This window comes from Antechinus flavipes, chromosome 1 (assembly GCF_016432865.1).
Source record: "Antechinus flavipes isolate AdamAnt ecotype Samford, QLD, Australia chromosome 1, AdamAnt_v2, whole genome shotgun sequence".
Lineage (NCBI taxonomy): Eukaryota > Metazoa > Chordata > Mammalia > Dasyuromorphia > Dasyuridae > Antechinus > Antechinus flavipes.
In genome coordinates, this window is record NC_067398.1 from 227,661,085 (window position 1) to 227,674,753 (window position 13,669).

A 13,669-nucleotide genomic window follows, 5' to 3' on the forward strand; every position below is an offset into this window, starting at 1 on the left:
AACTGCCTACTGGATATCACTGAATTTCCCCAAAATATCTAAAAATCAAGATGTTCAAAATAGAACTCAGAATTTTTCATTCAAAGCCTATCCATCATTCCTGTTTCTATCCTGAATATTCTATCATCCTCCCAGTTCCACTCTTCACTTTCACTTGCCCCACAGTTCAATGTTTGTCAAGTCTTATTGTTACTATACCAACAGCATCATTATTAGTACATGTCACCTTTTCTCTTCTGACACTTCCACCACCCTGATGCAAGTCCTTTAGCAAAAGTTTGACCATGTTATCTTTCTATTCAGTAAACCCATTGGTTCCTTATTACCTCCAGTGTTGAAGAAAAAAAAATTTCTTTTGGCTTTATATTCTTGGCACTTTTCTACCTTTCTTACTTTTGCAGTTTTCTTAGACTTCATATTCCTTTCCACATTCTATGAACCAATGTCATTGGCCTCTTTGGTGTGATATTGGCTGCCTTTCATGCCTAAAAGGTTGTCATTTCTTACCTTACCTCCTGACTTTTTTTAAGACTCAGTTCAAACCCTGCCTTCTACAAGAGACTTACTGATCCATTATTATTTTAATGCCTTTACTCTGAAATGTGGTAATTTGCAGGTTTCTCTCTTTTGGCCTTGAGGTCAGGGATTGTTTTTGCCTTCTTTGTATCCCTACTGTTTAGCAAATGGTCTCTGACAAGAAAAAGTACATGATAGCACATTATTCTCACTGTCATTCACCTCCTTTATCCTGTCTGTTGCCAAGACTTGAAAATTTTCCTTAATACTGTTTCTTAAATACAACTATTACCTCATACCTGGATTATTGCAGTGGTCTGCTGGTTGGTCTCCTTGCTGCAGGTCTCCCCACTCCGGTCCATTTTCCACTTAGCTGTTAGTGATCTTCCTGCATAGCAGATCTGACATTCTCACCATCCTACTCATTAAACATCAGTGACTCCCCATCATGTAGAGCATGTCTTCCTAAACTTTTTCCACTAGTGAAATTTTTATACAACTCCAAATATATAGATGTGTAAAAATAGATATACGGATCAAACATTTACTGATAATAAGTTATAATTTTGTGAACTCCCGACTTCACATAGGGTTGTAATCCACAGTTTAAGAAACTTTCATTAGACAATGAATTATACAATTCTCTGACAGTCAAAACCCTTTTGTAGCCTATCCTTTCCCCCCCCCCCCCCCCCTTTAAGTTTTATTTTACAACTTCCATCAATATTCTGTGTACCTTTTGATTGATACCAGTCTCTTTAGTGTTCCTTAAATTGCATCTCTTGCTTCAGGCATTATTCCCTGGCATCCTCCTGGACAAAATTCCTTTTGGAATTTCTTCTTCATCTCTGCTTTTCCTGGCTTCTTCAAGTCCCAACTTAAATCTCATTTTCTACAGGAAACCTTTCCCAATTCCTCTTAATCCTAGTGCCATTCTTCTAATTTTTCTGTACATAGTTTGTATGTATGTTGTCTTTCACATCAGGGTTTTGAGTTCTTGGTGGTCAGCGATTGTCCTTTACCTTTCTTTTATCTGCTAGCATTTGCCTGGCACATACTAGGTCCTTAATAAATGCTTATTGGCTGGGTAATTTGTCTGACTTCTTTCTGGTTTTTTGTAATTCTGCTCAAATACTGAGATCTTTCCTATGTAATTTATGTTTGGGTGTTAATGTGTACTACATTAATGAGTTTTATGATTAAAAAAAAATCTTGTCTATTTCATTAGGTTACTATTTTTATTTAAAATTTTTAAAAGTCTTTTAAGATTCCAGTGAATTTTTTCTCTTTTTGGTGTTTCTTATGCCATGAAAATATTCTGATTCATTCATGTAAAACAATGTCCATCAATTGTTCCTAAATTTTTGCATTCAAAAAAAATGTTACTAATATTTTCTTATAAATTGGAAACTGATTATAATTAATTATAGTATGATAAATTAAATATATTAGTTATAAATTGATCCTTTCTATCTTTAATCCAATCTATTCCAGTATTTGACATCTATGAGTGATTGCTTCATAATCTTCTTGGTTAAGGCCAATTTTTCCTCTCAGAAATGGTTAGCTCATTTTTCAACTCTGCCAGTAGTGTACAATAACTTTTAAACTGAATTAATAATGAGGTAAAGTATTCCTTTGCTTCATGTGATACAGAGTTTAGAATGGAACCATGGAAGTAAAAGTGTATTCTGAACTTTTCAGGTATTTTTGTTTTTAAGCTTTATTTATTTATTTATGTCATGTCACAACAGGGGCATGGAAGAACTCTATGGAAGAGTGGACAACAGAAGACTGGAATGAAGACGTAAGTATTTATAGTAGATTGGATAAAATAATCATATCAGTCAATAAGTATTGAATTAAGTGCCTATTCTGTCTTTGCCAAATTTTGGAGGTACATAAACAAAATTGATTAAAGGTTCCTTTCCCTCAGGAAGATTTCATTCTCTTTGTTGGGGGTGAAGGCTATGTAACATTTACACATATAGATGCATGCAAATCATGTACAAGGCACCTCTAGTAGAGGAAAGTACTGAACAGGGAGGGCTAAGTATTTGAATTGGATTTTAACCAGAATTAGGAATTCCAAATGGCGGTGATAAGCTTAAGAGAATTCCTGCTTCCAAACTCCTCAGTTTGGCCTTCATACACTCTTTAGCCTGACTACAAATGTGTGTTTTCCACCCCATACCTTAATTACTCACTTTTCCAGATCATTTGCCAATAGCCAAATCTCTCTCTTTACTTTGTCCTCAAAATGTTTTCATATACTTATATCTCTATACTTTTTGTTGTTCTTACCTATCTTCTACCTGGAATATCTCATATCTTTTCATTTCAAATCCTGTACATCCTTCAAAACTCAGAAGGATGCAGTATGTTACTTTGGAAAGTCTGCTGTGTATGGAGGCAAAAACTGGGTTCAGATTTTCTGTGTGCTTTTATACAAGTCATCTTCCCTCTAGACCTCATTTTCCCTGTCTATAATAAATTAGATTAATTCATAAGATCTATTCATCTCCCTTCTGACTCAGACTGTGTGCCTTTCCAGACCAATACAGCCCACACTAGAAGTTCCACCCTTAATTCATGCAGCATTTTTTGGCTTGTACTTTTCATTTAATAATTACGTATATTTACTTCCCTGTGGCATTTTTTTACTCTTTCATTCCCTTTCATGGTTCTCTTTGTGCCTCCCCCCATAGCAACTAATAGCTTTCCTTACACATATTAGATGCTCATTAAGTGTGTTCTATTTGATTATAAATAGGGCATCATAAATGGATAGTGTACAGTCCATAAATGGATTGTAAGCTGTGTTATATTTGGGTTAGGTGAAAGAACTACAATTGTTTAGCTTGGATAAAGGAAGTCTGAGAAGAGGATATGATCAGCATCTTAACGATTTGAAGAGCTATCATCGGGAAGAGGACATAGACTTTATATGTTGGACCCCATACAAATGAACTAGAAGCAGTGGGCATAAGGTACAAAGAGACAGATTTCTGCTTGACTACTTCCTTAAAATTAGAGTTTAAACAAAATCAAATGGGCTGCTTCTTGGTTGAGTTCAGTTCAATAAGCATTTATTCAACAAATGTTATGTATCAAGTTCTGTGCTATAACCTAAGGACACCAACATTAAGAAAGAATCCCTGCCCTCAAGGAACTTAAAATTTATACAGCAGGAAAATTATACATACAAATGAGTAAATAAATATTCAATATTTTCACATTAATTGGATGAGTTTTTTGTAATTGGTAGGTGAAGATTATTATTTAGAGAAATAGGATGTGACTTTGGTAGATTAGTATCCATTTCACTTAAAATCTTCACTCAATGGCTAGATGCTTAGTAATCATTTAGAAGGAATTACTTTTGAAGCATGGGTTGTACTAAGTGATATGTCTTTTCCAGCTCCCATAATCTTATGATAAAACTATATAGAATTGTATCCAGACATTTTTCTGTTTACATAGACAAGAAAAAAAATTTTTTTTAAATACATTTTTTATGGTATCATAGATTTAGAGCTTGTAAAGTCCTTTGAGGTATAATGGTATGAAAATTACTTGGAGTCAGCAAGTTTGAAATGCTTCCATTTTGTAACATCTTGCCACAAGGATTTCTACTGACAGTAAGCTAATTGAACACATCATCTTTTACCGTATAAAACAACATTAAGCTGGTTTCTTCATGAATTTCTCTGTGAGTTGAGTGTTAGCTTTTGGGCCATACACACATTTAAATTCTTTCTTTGTTGTTTTTAATTCTTTGATTTTTTTACTCCAAGGAAACATGCAAAAGAAAGACCTCTTTAAAAGGCACACTCTATTGACTATTCAAGTATTAAAATGGATAGCTCAAGTTCAAAAACCAATTAAAATATCATTCCACATAACGTAAAATGAGATTGATCACACTGAAACTCAGAAGCATGTGTGGTTGAATTTGAAAAACAGTGTTAAGAACTTAAAAACTATTGCTTCAAAATGTTGTACTCAGTTTACAAGAAGGGGGAGAGGCAGGGGAAGAGACACTTATTGCTGGATGGGATTATTGAGTGAAATGTAGTCCAACATGGACTTATTGAACTTGAAACTGTAGTAAGAAGATTTTAATGAAACATAGTTATTGTCTCTCAAGAAAAAATTATCATCTTAACCTCAGTGATATAAAAACTGAACACACCAATATTTTTACCGATAGAACTCACTTTTCATTGAAAACTATACCAGAACTGTTTTTAGAAATTCAGGTGAGTTTATACAATCTGAGCATCTTCATTAGGTAGCAGAATACATTTACAAAAATATTTTCCTTATTTTTTACTTCCATTAGGCCAGGAAGTCTTGCCTTCATTGAAGGAAATTATGAATTCTAATAACTATATTGCTGTATTTTGAAGCAAAAATTTTCTGAAATTATAAAAATTGCCAAAGGAAGATGGCACACTGTATTATTATCTTAAACTATTATCTTATATCATGCCACATTGAGAAAGAGCAAGAAATGGCATTCTATAGGTATAACAAAGGCTAGATTTGGGGAAAATGTATTGTTTATTAAAGCTATCCAATATTGTGGTTTCTTGATAAAAATGTGATAAATGATATATTATAGCATAATATATAATTTTCTTTTTAATCTTCTAAATTCAGTGTAGAATTATGTGTCCCAAGTGACTAAATGGAGTATATTATACTTATTAAAAGGTGTTTTTTTTTAAAGTTGTAAAAAAGTGTAAAGTTAATTATATGCCAAAAATTTTACTTTTGTCTCAACTAATTCTAACAACTGAAATCATTCTAGACTACTGTTTCTTTTGGGGGAGAAGGGGCAACTTAATTTTATTATTAAGGCCAGCAGGTTATTTAAAGGATAGTCATTTGGCCATCTCTTTTGGACAAACATGTCTAGACTCTCGCTTTTGAGGGAAAAAGATGATGACTTGTCATCTGTAAACAAGTAGTGAAGCTGAGATTCAAATCCAGGTTCTCTGACTCCAAATTCAATGCTCATTTTTACTGAATCATAAGGAACTAATTTGTTCCCCTTGTCATCATCCCCATTGTGTTGTTTAAACTGAATGGTATGTGTGTGATCTTTTGAAATTGCAAGGGGAAACTATCATTATACAAAGCAAAAATTAATTTTACATTTGTAGTTTTGGTTAAAATCGCTAAATTCCATGTGCCTTTCCTTTTTATTTTATTAATTCCTGTCATCATAGACACAATTTTTGGAGTCCCATTTGGCATGCGTATTTATGGGCCAATGTCTTCTCTTGCCTGGTAATATCATCCATTATATGTCATAAAGTGTGGTACTTATTCTATCTCTTCCTGTTGTCCATTTCTTTTAAAACCTACTCTTGATCATTATTGTGACACCATTACCACCCCTCCCCCAGTTTTTCAACCACAGTAATTTCTAAACCATTACTCTTGCTCTGGGATCATTTTCCTCACTCAATTTTTGCTAGAGTTAACCAATCTCATCATTTTCCTTCCCTTAAGCAAGGTAATCCATTTACAATTCTTTAATTGATTCTTACCTCCCAGCAGCTGTTCTTCCATCTAATTTCTGTCCTTCAGCTTCCCATGCTCACATACCCTACCTTTCAGTTTCAGTGGAAAATCTTTCATTTTACTGTGGAAAATATGGGCCAGTCCTCATGAACTTCCTTCCTCCTTCTTCATCTCAAATTGCTTGATGTCTTTCTCTTTAAACTCCTATCTCCCATACTCTCATTTTTCTTAACAGTGACAATCCCTTCTGCTTATGTTCTTCCTTTTATCCCTCCACATCTTTTCTGATAGCTTGTCCTTGACTCATTCCTTCCCTTCCCCTTCATTCCATACCTCTGTGTACTGATCCATTCCCTACTGCCTAAAAATATGACTACATGAGAGTTGCAGTTTCCTTGACCCTAAAAAACAAAGACACCAGACCTGTCTTGAAGCTCATACCCATTCAAAGGTATTACTCTAAATGTCTCCTATTCAAAACCAAGCTTCTAGATCAATTTGTTGAGCTTGGTACTCATTAACTTCTCTTAACGATTTCTCAGTTCCTTTTGCACTTTGGCTTCTGACTTCTTCACTCATCTGAAACTGATTTCTCCCTTTATCAATGAGTTAATTGTCAAATGAGCTGACCTTTTCTTCCCTTTGTACATTTTTGATCTCACTGAACCATTAGATAGATGCTAAGGATTATCTCCTTTTGGATCCTTTCTCTTGGGTTTTTCTGACCCTACTCCTGCTTTGGTAGAAAGGAGGCTTTTTTATCAATATACTTTGCTTAGTCTTTATTGATATTCCACTTAATCATTGTATGTCCTCTAAAGTTTTGTCCTGGATCCTCTTCTCTGTATATTTTACTTCCCACTTATTTCACCAACTTCAATTTTTGACTTTCAGCAGATGCATCGTAGAAATAGCACCCAAACATATCTTAAATTCAATCTGACTCAAAACAACTTGTGATACTTATACAAAGAATATCATTCAGATGCCCAGTTTTTGAACCATTCTCATCCTTACATTCTCTTTTTCCTTTCCCCATTTAAAGACTTCCACTTTTACCAAAAACTGCCATTGGCCGAACTACTGTGAGATGATTAATAAATGATAATAATTTGGTGTTTATCTTGTTTTTCTGCTATGCATAACAATTAGAATTAAGTTTCTCTTTTCCACACAGCTTTCTGAAACGAAGGTATTCACTGCTTCTTCTGTTCCAGCTGAAAATCATGTCACACCTGGACAAAGGTATAACCTTCTTTCCTCAGCAGCTATTAGAACAAACTTTTCCAGTTAGTTCATTTCAAGGTCATTTTATATTAAATTATGTAAATCAGGTAGCACATGTAAGGGGAAGAAAAATTTTTTTATTTGAATATGGAAATATTTTTGATTCTCATAGATAATAAGCTTAAATATTATTTTTCCCAGAATTTGATTGTCAATAGTAGACGTCACACAAATACTGACATTTTAAGTTTGTTGCCATTATTGGCAACTTGAGGGAATACAAGGGGAAACGTTTAAGATTGAGTGTTTTTTGGGGGAAATAATTAACCATTGTCTTTCAGTGATTAGGAAGCAATAATATACCTTATAGTTAGGTAATAGAAAGATAGCTTTAAACATGAAATTACTTCATTTAACTGCTGGGGATTTTCAGCTGAACTAATAAAAATTTATTCAAAAGACCATTTACAAGTGTATGTAAGCAACTGAAGTTTTTTCCAATTCTGAGTCTTTGCTTCTGCAAACATGAAAGGTTCTGAATTAAGGCTGAAGTATTATTTTAAGTAAGATGATTTTAATAATATTGACATTCTTATTGTACTAATCATAAAAGAATATACAAATTTTATAGTATTGTGCTCATCAAAATAACTTTTAAATTTAATTTTAATTATAATAGGGAGAAAAATATGAAATTCTAAGCTAATATTAATAACTACAGTTTGAACTTGTGCTCTTTAGTTTTAACTGATTTAATCTAAATTTACTGCAGTTTATTGCATCGTCATTTTAGTTCTTTTAACTGAACTCCTTTTCTACAATTCTTAGGGTCTCTCTTCATAATTTTGGTCTTTATATTAGGTTAAAGTCCAGTGAGAGTTAGTTAGAAAATTTTTTACACACATTTATCAGAGTAAAGTTTCCCTAATTAGCAAGAAATAATTCCAGATGTATTCCCAGTTCTCCATTTCATTTCTTATAATTCACTAAACCTAATGTAAAGTAAATTCAAATGTATCCTATGCTCAGAATAATATCAAAAGCCTCCACAAACTAAAAAAAGCAGGTAGTGGGAGAAGTGTGGTACTTGATGCATGTTAACAAATTAGAGATGAAACAGAAATTGAGCATTTAAAGGAATCATTTCTTTAAAACTTTTTAGTCAGCTTCTTGTTCCTTAGGAAAATCTAAATTAATTTGAAAGCCAATTTTTAAAAAGTATTAAATATTTTTCCATGCAATAGATTTTGAGTTCTGTAAACAATCTAGAACTGCTTTGTTGTATACATTTCTGAAAGTAATATTTGAGGATTTTGAACATATATATGATTTTTTTTTCATGTTTACTGATTATAGGTGTAAAAACATTCTTTTTTCATTTAAGGTCGTAGTAAAATTTAGTTTTAGTTTATGAAATTGCTTTTTTTCTGAATATAAAATATTTTTAAGAAGTATGTTCATTGACTCAAGTTTTGGGTGGGAGGCAGTATTGAAAAGTCCAAAGAACAATGATGTACTCTTTTCCAAGCACATATCTGATCAATCCATGTGGAAAACATTTCTGAGTTTTTTGGACTTTTGAAATATTATAAATATTATTTTTATTGGTAAAGTATTTTACCCATTATTTGCTTATTGTCCAACTTTTGAAGTGTAACTAAAACAAATAAGCAGTTTATTTTATAGACTAAAATTCTAGGCTTAGTATTTATTTACGTGTTCTAGTCAAATAATTATTTTAATATAAACTGATTCTAATTTTTGTGTGAGAGTTGTGCTCAAAAGAAATTGTGCAGGCCTCTTATAGCATTGTTCTGTATGAGAGAGAATCGATTGCAAAAGCTCGAATTGTTTGCCCTGGTGAAGAAGTTTTGAATGGGGATACATTAGAAAGGTCCTTCTTTTGGAAAATGAAATTTAATTGTTCAGCCTAGAGCAGAGTGAAGATCTAAGAATAGTAGGTGAAGGGAAATTTAGGATTGAATTAAGAGGAAGAAAAATCTTTTTAAAAATGAGATTGCTCTAAAGCAGAATGGGCTGTCTCAGGTGGCAACAGGTTCTTTTCCACTGGAGGTTTTCAAACAAAGACTTGTGGTCAGTTATTTTTTTTTTTTTTAAGGGATTTCTTGTTCAGGTATTGATTTCTGATGGACTCATCTAATATCAAGATTTAATTCTATAAATAAAAGTAACAGCCTGCTAAACACAGTTCTTCATTAAACCAAGTTTAAATATTTATTAGCTAAATAAAATATTTATATCTGCAAGTCCAGATTAATCCGTTTGCTTCCCAAAGTCCCAATTTTATAATGTAGGAAATGATCTAAAATATAACAACAAAATATAAACAGGTTTTCAAAAATAATTACTCCCAAATTATCTGGGTATATATATTTTACTTTTCCTTCCTACAAAGTTTTTACAACCTTTCTTGAATTTGAATTTCTATGGATTTGTTTTTTGTGGCTTATATCACCCCTTTTCAAAAAAAAAAAAAATCTCATTTCCCAAAGGTGAATACAGCTCCTTTGCTTATAGACTTTTTCATGTCAATTTTCTCCTTATTGTGCTTCTTGATATCTTTTCTGATAAGAGAAGCATTTGACCTGGATATTGTTTTTTGTCTGCTTAGCATTGATTTGGTAGCCTTGCTGCAGAAGCCTTCTACTTCTACCCAAGTCCCAGAAGTCAACTCATTTGAACCTCCTCAACAGCAGGGGTTTGGCCAAGCCCTGGTCTTTACAAATTCTCAACACAACAACACTCAGATGGCATCAGGAACTAGCAACCCGAGTACTGTCAACTCTTATTCTCCCCAGAGTCTGGTAACTGATTTTATTTCAGTATGGAATTTCAAGGAATGTGTATATAGCATTTATACTTATAAGCATCCAATCAGATTTAGAAAACAGAATTTTCTTCTAGTCCAGAGACTGTGATGTGATAGTTTCCAAGCACATATCTGAGTATTGTATGTTGAAATCCATCTATCTCTGAGTTTTCTGGACTAATGAAAGATAAATTTTAATAAAATAGTTGAATTCTCTTAGAACACTTATGAAAATTCCAAGTCTTTTTTGATGAAATTGAAATTAATGTTTTCATGGAGTTTCTCTTAACTGTGAATTAGTCAAGCCCTATCTCCACACTTAAAATACTGATATTTGTTTTTGTTATCCATCTTACTGTAAATAGAAACATTATTGTTTTTGACATGTCAGAAGATTACAACAGGAATTTTTGATGTGATGGTGGCTAGCTAAGCATTAAAGAGTAATACTGAAATTTAGCCAAAGATGGATTTTGATATTTCAACAATAAAACTTTAAATGTCCATAATGTGCATCAATAAGTTTGGGCAAAAAGGAGTGCAGCAAGATTTTTTTGTTTGAGTTGAAGAGGTTCAATCTTGGAAAAAACATTTGATGAAGTTATTGGACCTAGTTTCAAAAACAAGACTTTTTTGTTTTTTTGTGCTTTTACTTATTTCATCTGGAGAATGAACAGATTAGACTAATTTATATCTACAATCCCTTATAAACCAACCCCCATTTTGAAAATTTTCCAATCCTAGCCAGTTTGGGGTGGTCCTAAGTATAACTTTTTTAATTATAAAATCCAGATTTATATATTTTCTGTTTATATAATGAAATCATTTGCAAATTTTGTAGCTAGCCATACAGGTTTTTATACAGATTATTTTGTCTTACTCTATATTATAAGTCATATCCTGTTTGAAAGTGCTGTTATCATAGATCTGATGCATATCATAGTGCCATTGCTTCGGATAGCATGGGGTGAAGTATGGTGCTGTTTGTTTCTAAGTCTGAAGCCACTAGTTATTTCACTTTTCTGCTTTCAAGTGCTTGCAAATGAAAAGATATATAATTTCAATGCTAAATTAAAAAAAAAAAAGAATCTGGAATTTAAACATAGCAGATGAATGAGAAATTTTATAGTTCCCTAATTTTCCCATTCAGTTTTATCTCTCTTTAGTTGCCTTAAAGTCCATATTCAACCAACTCAGTGGCTTTAGAAACTGAAAGGGAGAACTATGGGGACTAGCATTGTGCTAATAACCTTTATAATAATGTAACTTGTCAAACCTTGTCACCTATAGACAAAGTTAAGGAGATAAAATTACATATGTGGGATAATGTGAGAATAAAATAATACTTAATAAAGTGCTACTTTTGCATTACTGATGATAGATTTAGAGGCTGTCTGGAGTTGCTGTCATCTAGAATCATTTTTTATCATTTTCTCAGGTCATTCTCAGATCAGTAAGAATTTGACTTAAACAGTGGACAAAGATGGGTTAGCATGTAGATAATAAATGATATTTATATTATGCTTTTGAGTTAACAAAGTTTTGTGTTTATCCTTTTTTTTAAAAATCTTTATGGAAACCCTGTAATGCATGTGTTAACCTCATTTTTTTAGATAAGTAAAACTAAGGTCCTAAGTTGAAGCAATCAGTGTCACAAATACATTCTCACACCTCGAAATGCATAATTTAAATCCAGATCTTCCTTTCCAAGTTCAGCACTTTAAACCATGCAAAGAGAAGTAGAGAGAGGTCAGCATGAATACTATTTTAGGAACAGAATTAAATTTAGGTTTGAGATCATTTTAAATCAATTTCACATTGGTAATTTTGAATATCATTAGTGAAGAGTAGTCATTATGTGACTTAACTTTTTTTTTTTTTTTTTACTAATAAGAACACCTTATTTCAATAGAATTGTCATCTGTACTATTATCTAATCACTGGCTTCTTTACCATTTGTGTACTGACAAGTTTGATACGTTCCCAGAGCTAGTGCCACATTTGCTATTTGTATAGGTAGTCTTATAGTTCTGTCTTTCAGTTCCTGGGACCATTGACTTGATTGAATATAGGCTTTTTATGTAACTAAATGTAAAGAATTAAATCTGTTTTATCAGATTGCTGCATAAATTTTGAAGGCTTTTTATTTGCCATCATTTTTGTCTCATTTTTGCCTCATTTTTGTCCCGTTAATATTTGAAAGAAAACCTAAATCAGTTGTGCCAGGGAATGAGTTTGCTAAGTGAAACCCTAATGTCTGGAATTATTTGGACTATTTCTTCCTCATTCTCTTTTCTACCTTAATTTAATCTCTGTCCTACTTTTAGTTGCTGTCTAAACCAGTTCACGTTAAACTCTTAGGAACCTGAAGAAAAACAAAAGGCATGTGATTGTACAATTTGCTAAATACGTAGTATCTTTATGGATAAATTGGATCATGCATAATTATCTTAAGCAGAATTTTTGTTTTTATTTATTTTTTTTTTATTAAAGCTTTTTTATTTACAAAACATATGCAGAGGTGATTTTTCCAACATTGACCCTTGCAAAACTGTTTGTTCCAAATTTTCCCCTTCCCCCCCACCCCATCCCCTAGCTGGCAGTGGGTATCAAGTCTACTACATATTAAATATGTTAAAATACATGTTCAATCCACTATATTATACATATTTATATAGTTATCTTGTTGCACAAGGAAAATCAAATCAAGAAGGAAGAAAAAGAAAAACTGAGAAAAAAAACAAATTGCAAACAAATAACAGAGAGTGAGGAAGTTATGTTGTATTCCACATTCTGTTCCCACGGTTCTTTCTCTGGGTGTAGATGACTCTCTTCATCATTGATCAACTGGAACTGGTTTGAATCATCTCGTTGTTGAAGAGAGCCATACACATCAGAATTGATCAACATATAATCTTGTTGCTGTGTGCATAATGATCTCCTATTCTGCTCATTTTACTTAGCATCAGTTCATATAAGTCTCTCCAGGCTTCTTTGAAATCATCCTCCTGGTCGTTTCTTACGGAATAGAAATATACCATAATTTATTCAGCCATTCTTCAATTGATGGGCATCCACTCAGTTTCCATTTTCTTTCCTCTACAGTGAGGGCTGCCACAAACATTTTTGCACTTGTGGGTCCCTTTCCTTCCTTTAAGATCTCTTTGGGATATAATCCCAGTAGATACACTACTGGATCAAAGGGTATGCACAATTTGATAATTTTTTGAACATAGTTCCAAACTTTAAGAAGAATTTTAAAATTAATATTCAGTAATTATAACTTTCTCAGGACACTTAGGAAAAATAGTAAATAATTGCTGTGGTCTAATGAGATTTACTTTAAAATGGACATTTTTTTAAAGTATATAAATTCTAACACTCTTGGATATCTTTAAGTCTACTTTGAGAATTTGGGTCTGTATATACCTGCTAGTATTTGATTTAGAACATATCTAATAATATTACTTGTCTTTGAATTATATTGTCTTCTTTGATACAGCTTACTGTTTCTTGTTACCTGGTCCTTTTTGAGAAGTCTTCAATTAGTTGGGTGTATGC

General features: G+C 32.5%; 2 protein-coding genes and 2 non-coding genes across 15 annotated transcripts in view; 3 read left to right on the top strand and 1 right to left on the bottom strand.

Annotated features, from left to right (window-relative positions):
* The window catches only part of LOC127561895 (tubulin polyglutamylase complex subunit 2-like), an 877,998-nt gene that overhangs the window by 430,200 nt on the left and 434,129 nt on the right, over window positions 1-13,669 (bottom strand). The window lies entirely within an intron of this gene.
* The window catches only part of UBAP2 (ubiquitin associated protein 2), a 121,679-nt gene that overhangs the window by 73,856 nt on the left and 34,154 nt on the right, over window positions 1-13,669 (top strand). For all 10 annotated transcript variants that reach the window (XM_051997136.1, XM_051997157.1, XM_051997088.1 and 7 more), the window contains exons 9-11: window positions 2,271-2,323; window positions 7,229-7,296; window positions 9,911-10,103. In XM_051997136.1, coding sequence (XP_051853096.1) covers window positions 2,271-2,323; window positions 7,229-7,296; window positions 9,911-10,103 — 314 coding nt within the window. The remainder of the gene's footprint in view (window positions 1-2,270; window positions 2,324-7,228; window positions 7,297-9,910; window positions 10,104-13,669) is intronic.
* LOC127546141 (small nucleolar RNA SNORD121A) lies at window positions 8,775-8,854 on the top strand. Its single transcript, XR_007949992.1, has one exon. It is a non-coding gene; the product is annotated as a small nucleolar RNA SNORD121A (small nucleolar RNA).
* Window positions 10,203-10,286, top strand: LOC127546142 (small nucleolar RNA SNORD121A). Its single transcript, XR_007949993.1, has one exon. It is a non-coding gene; the product is annotated as a small nucleolar RNA SNORD121A (small nucleolar RNA).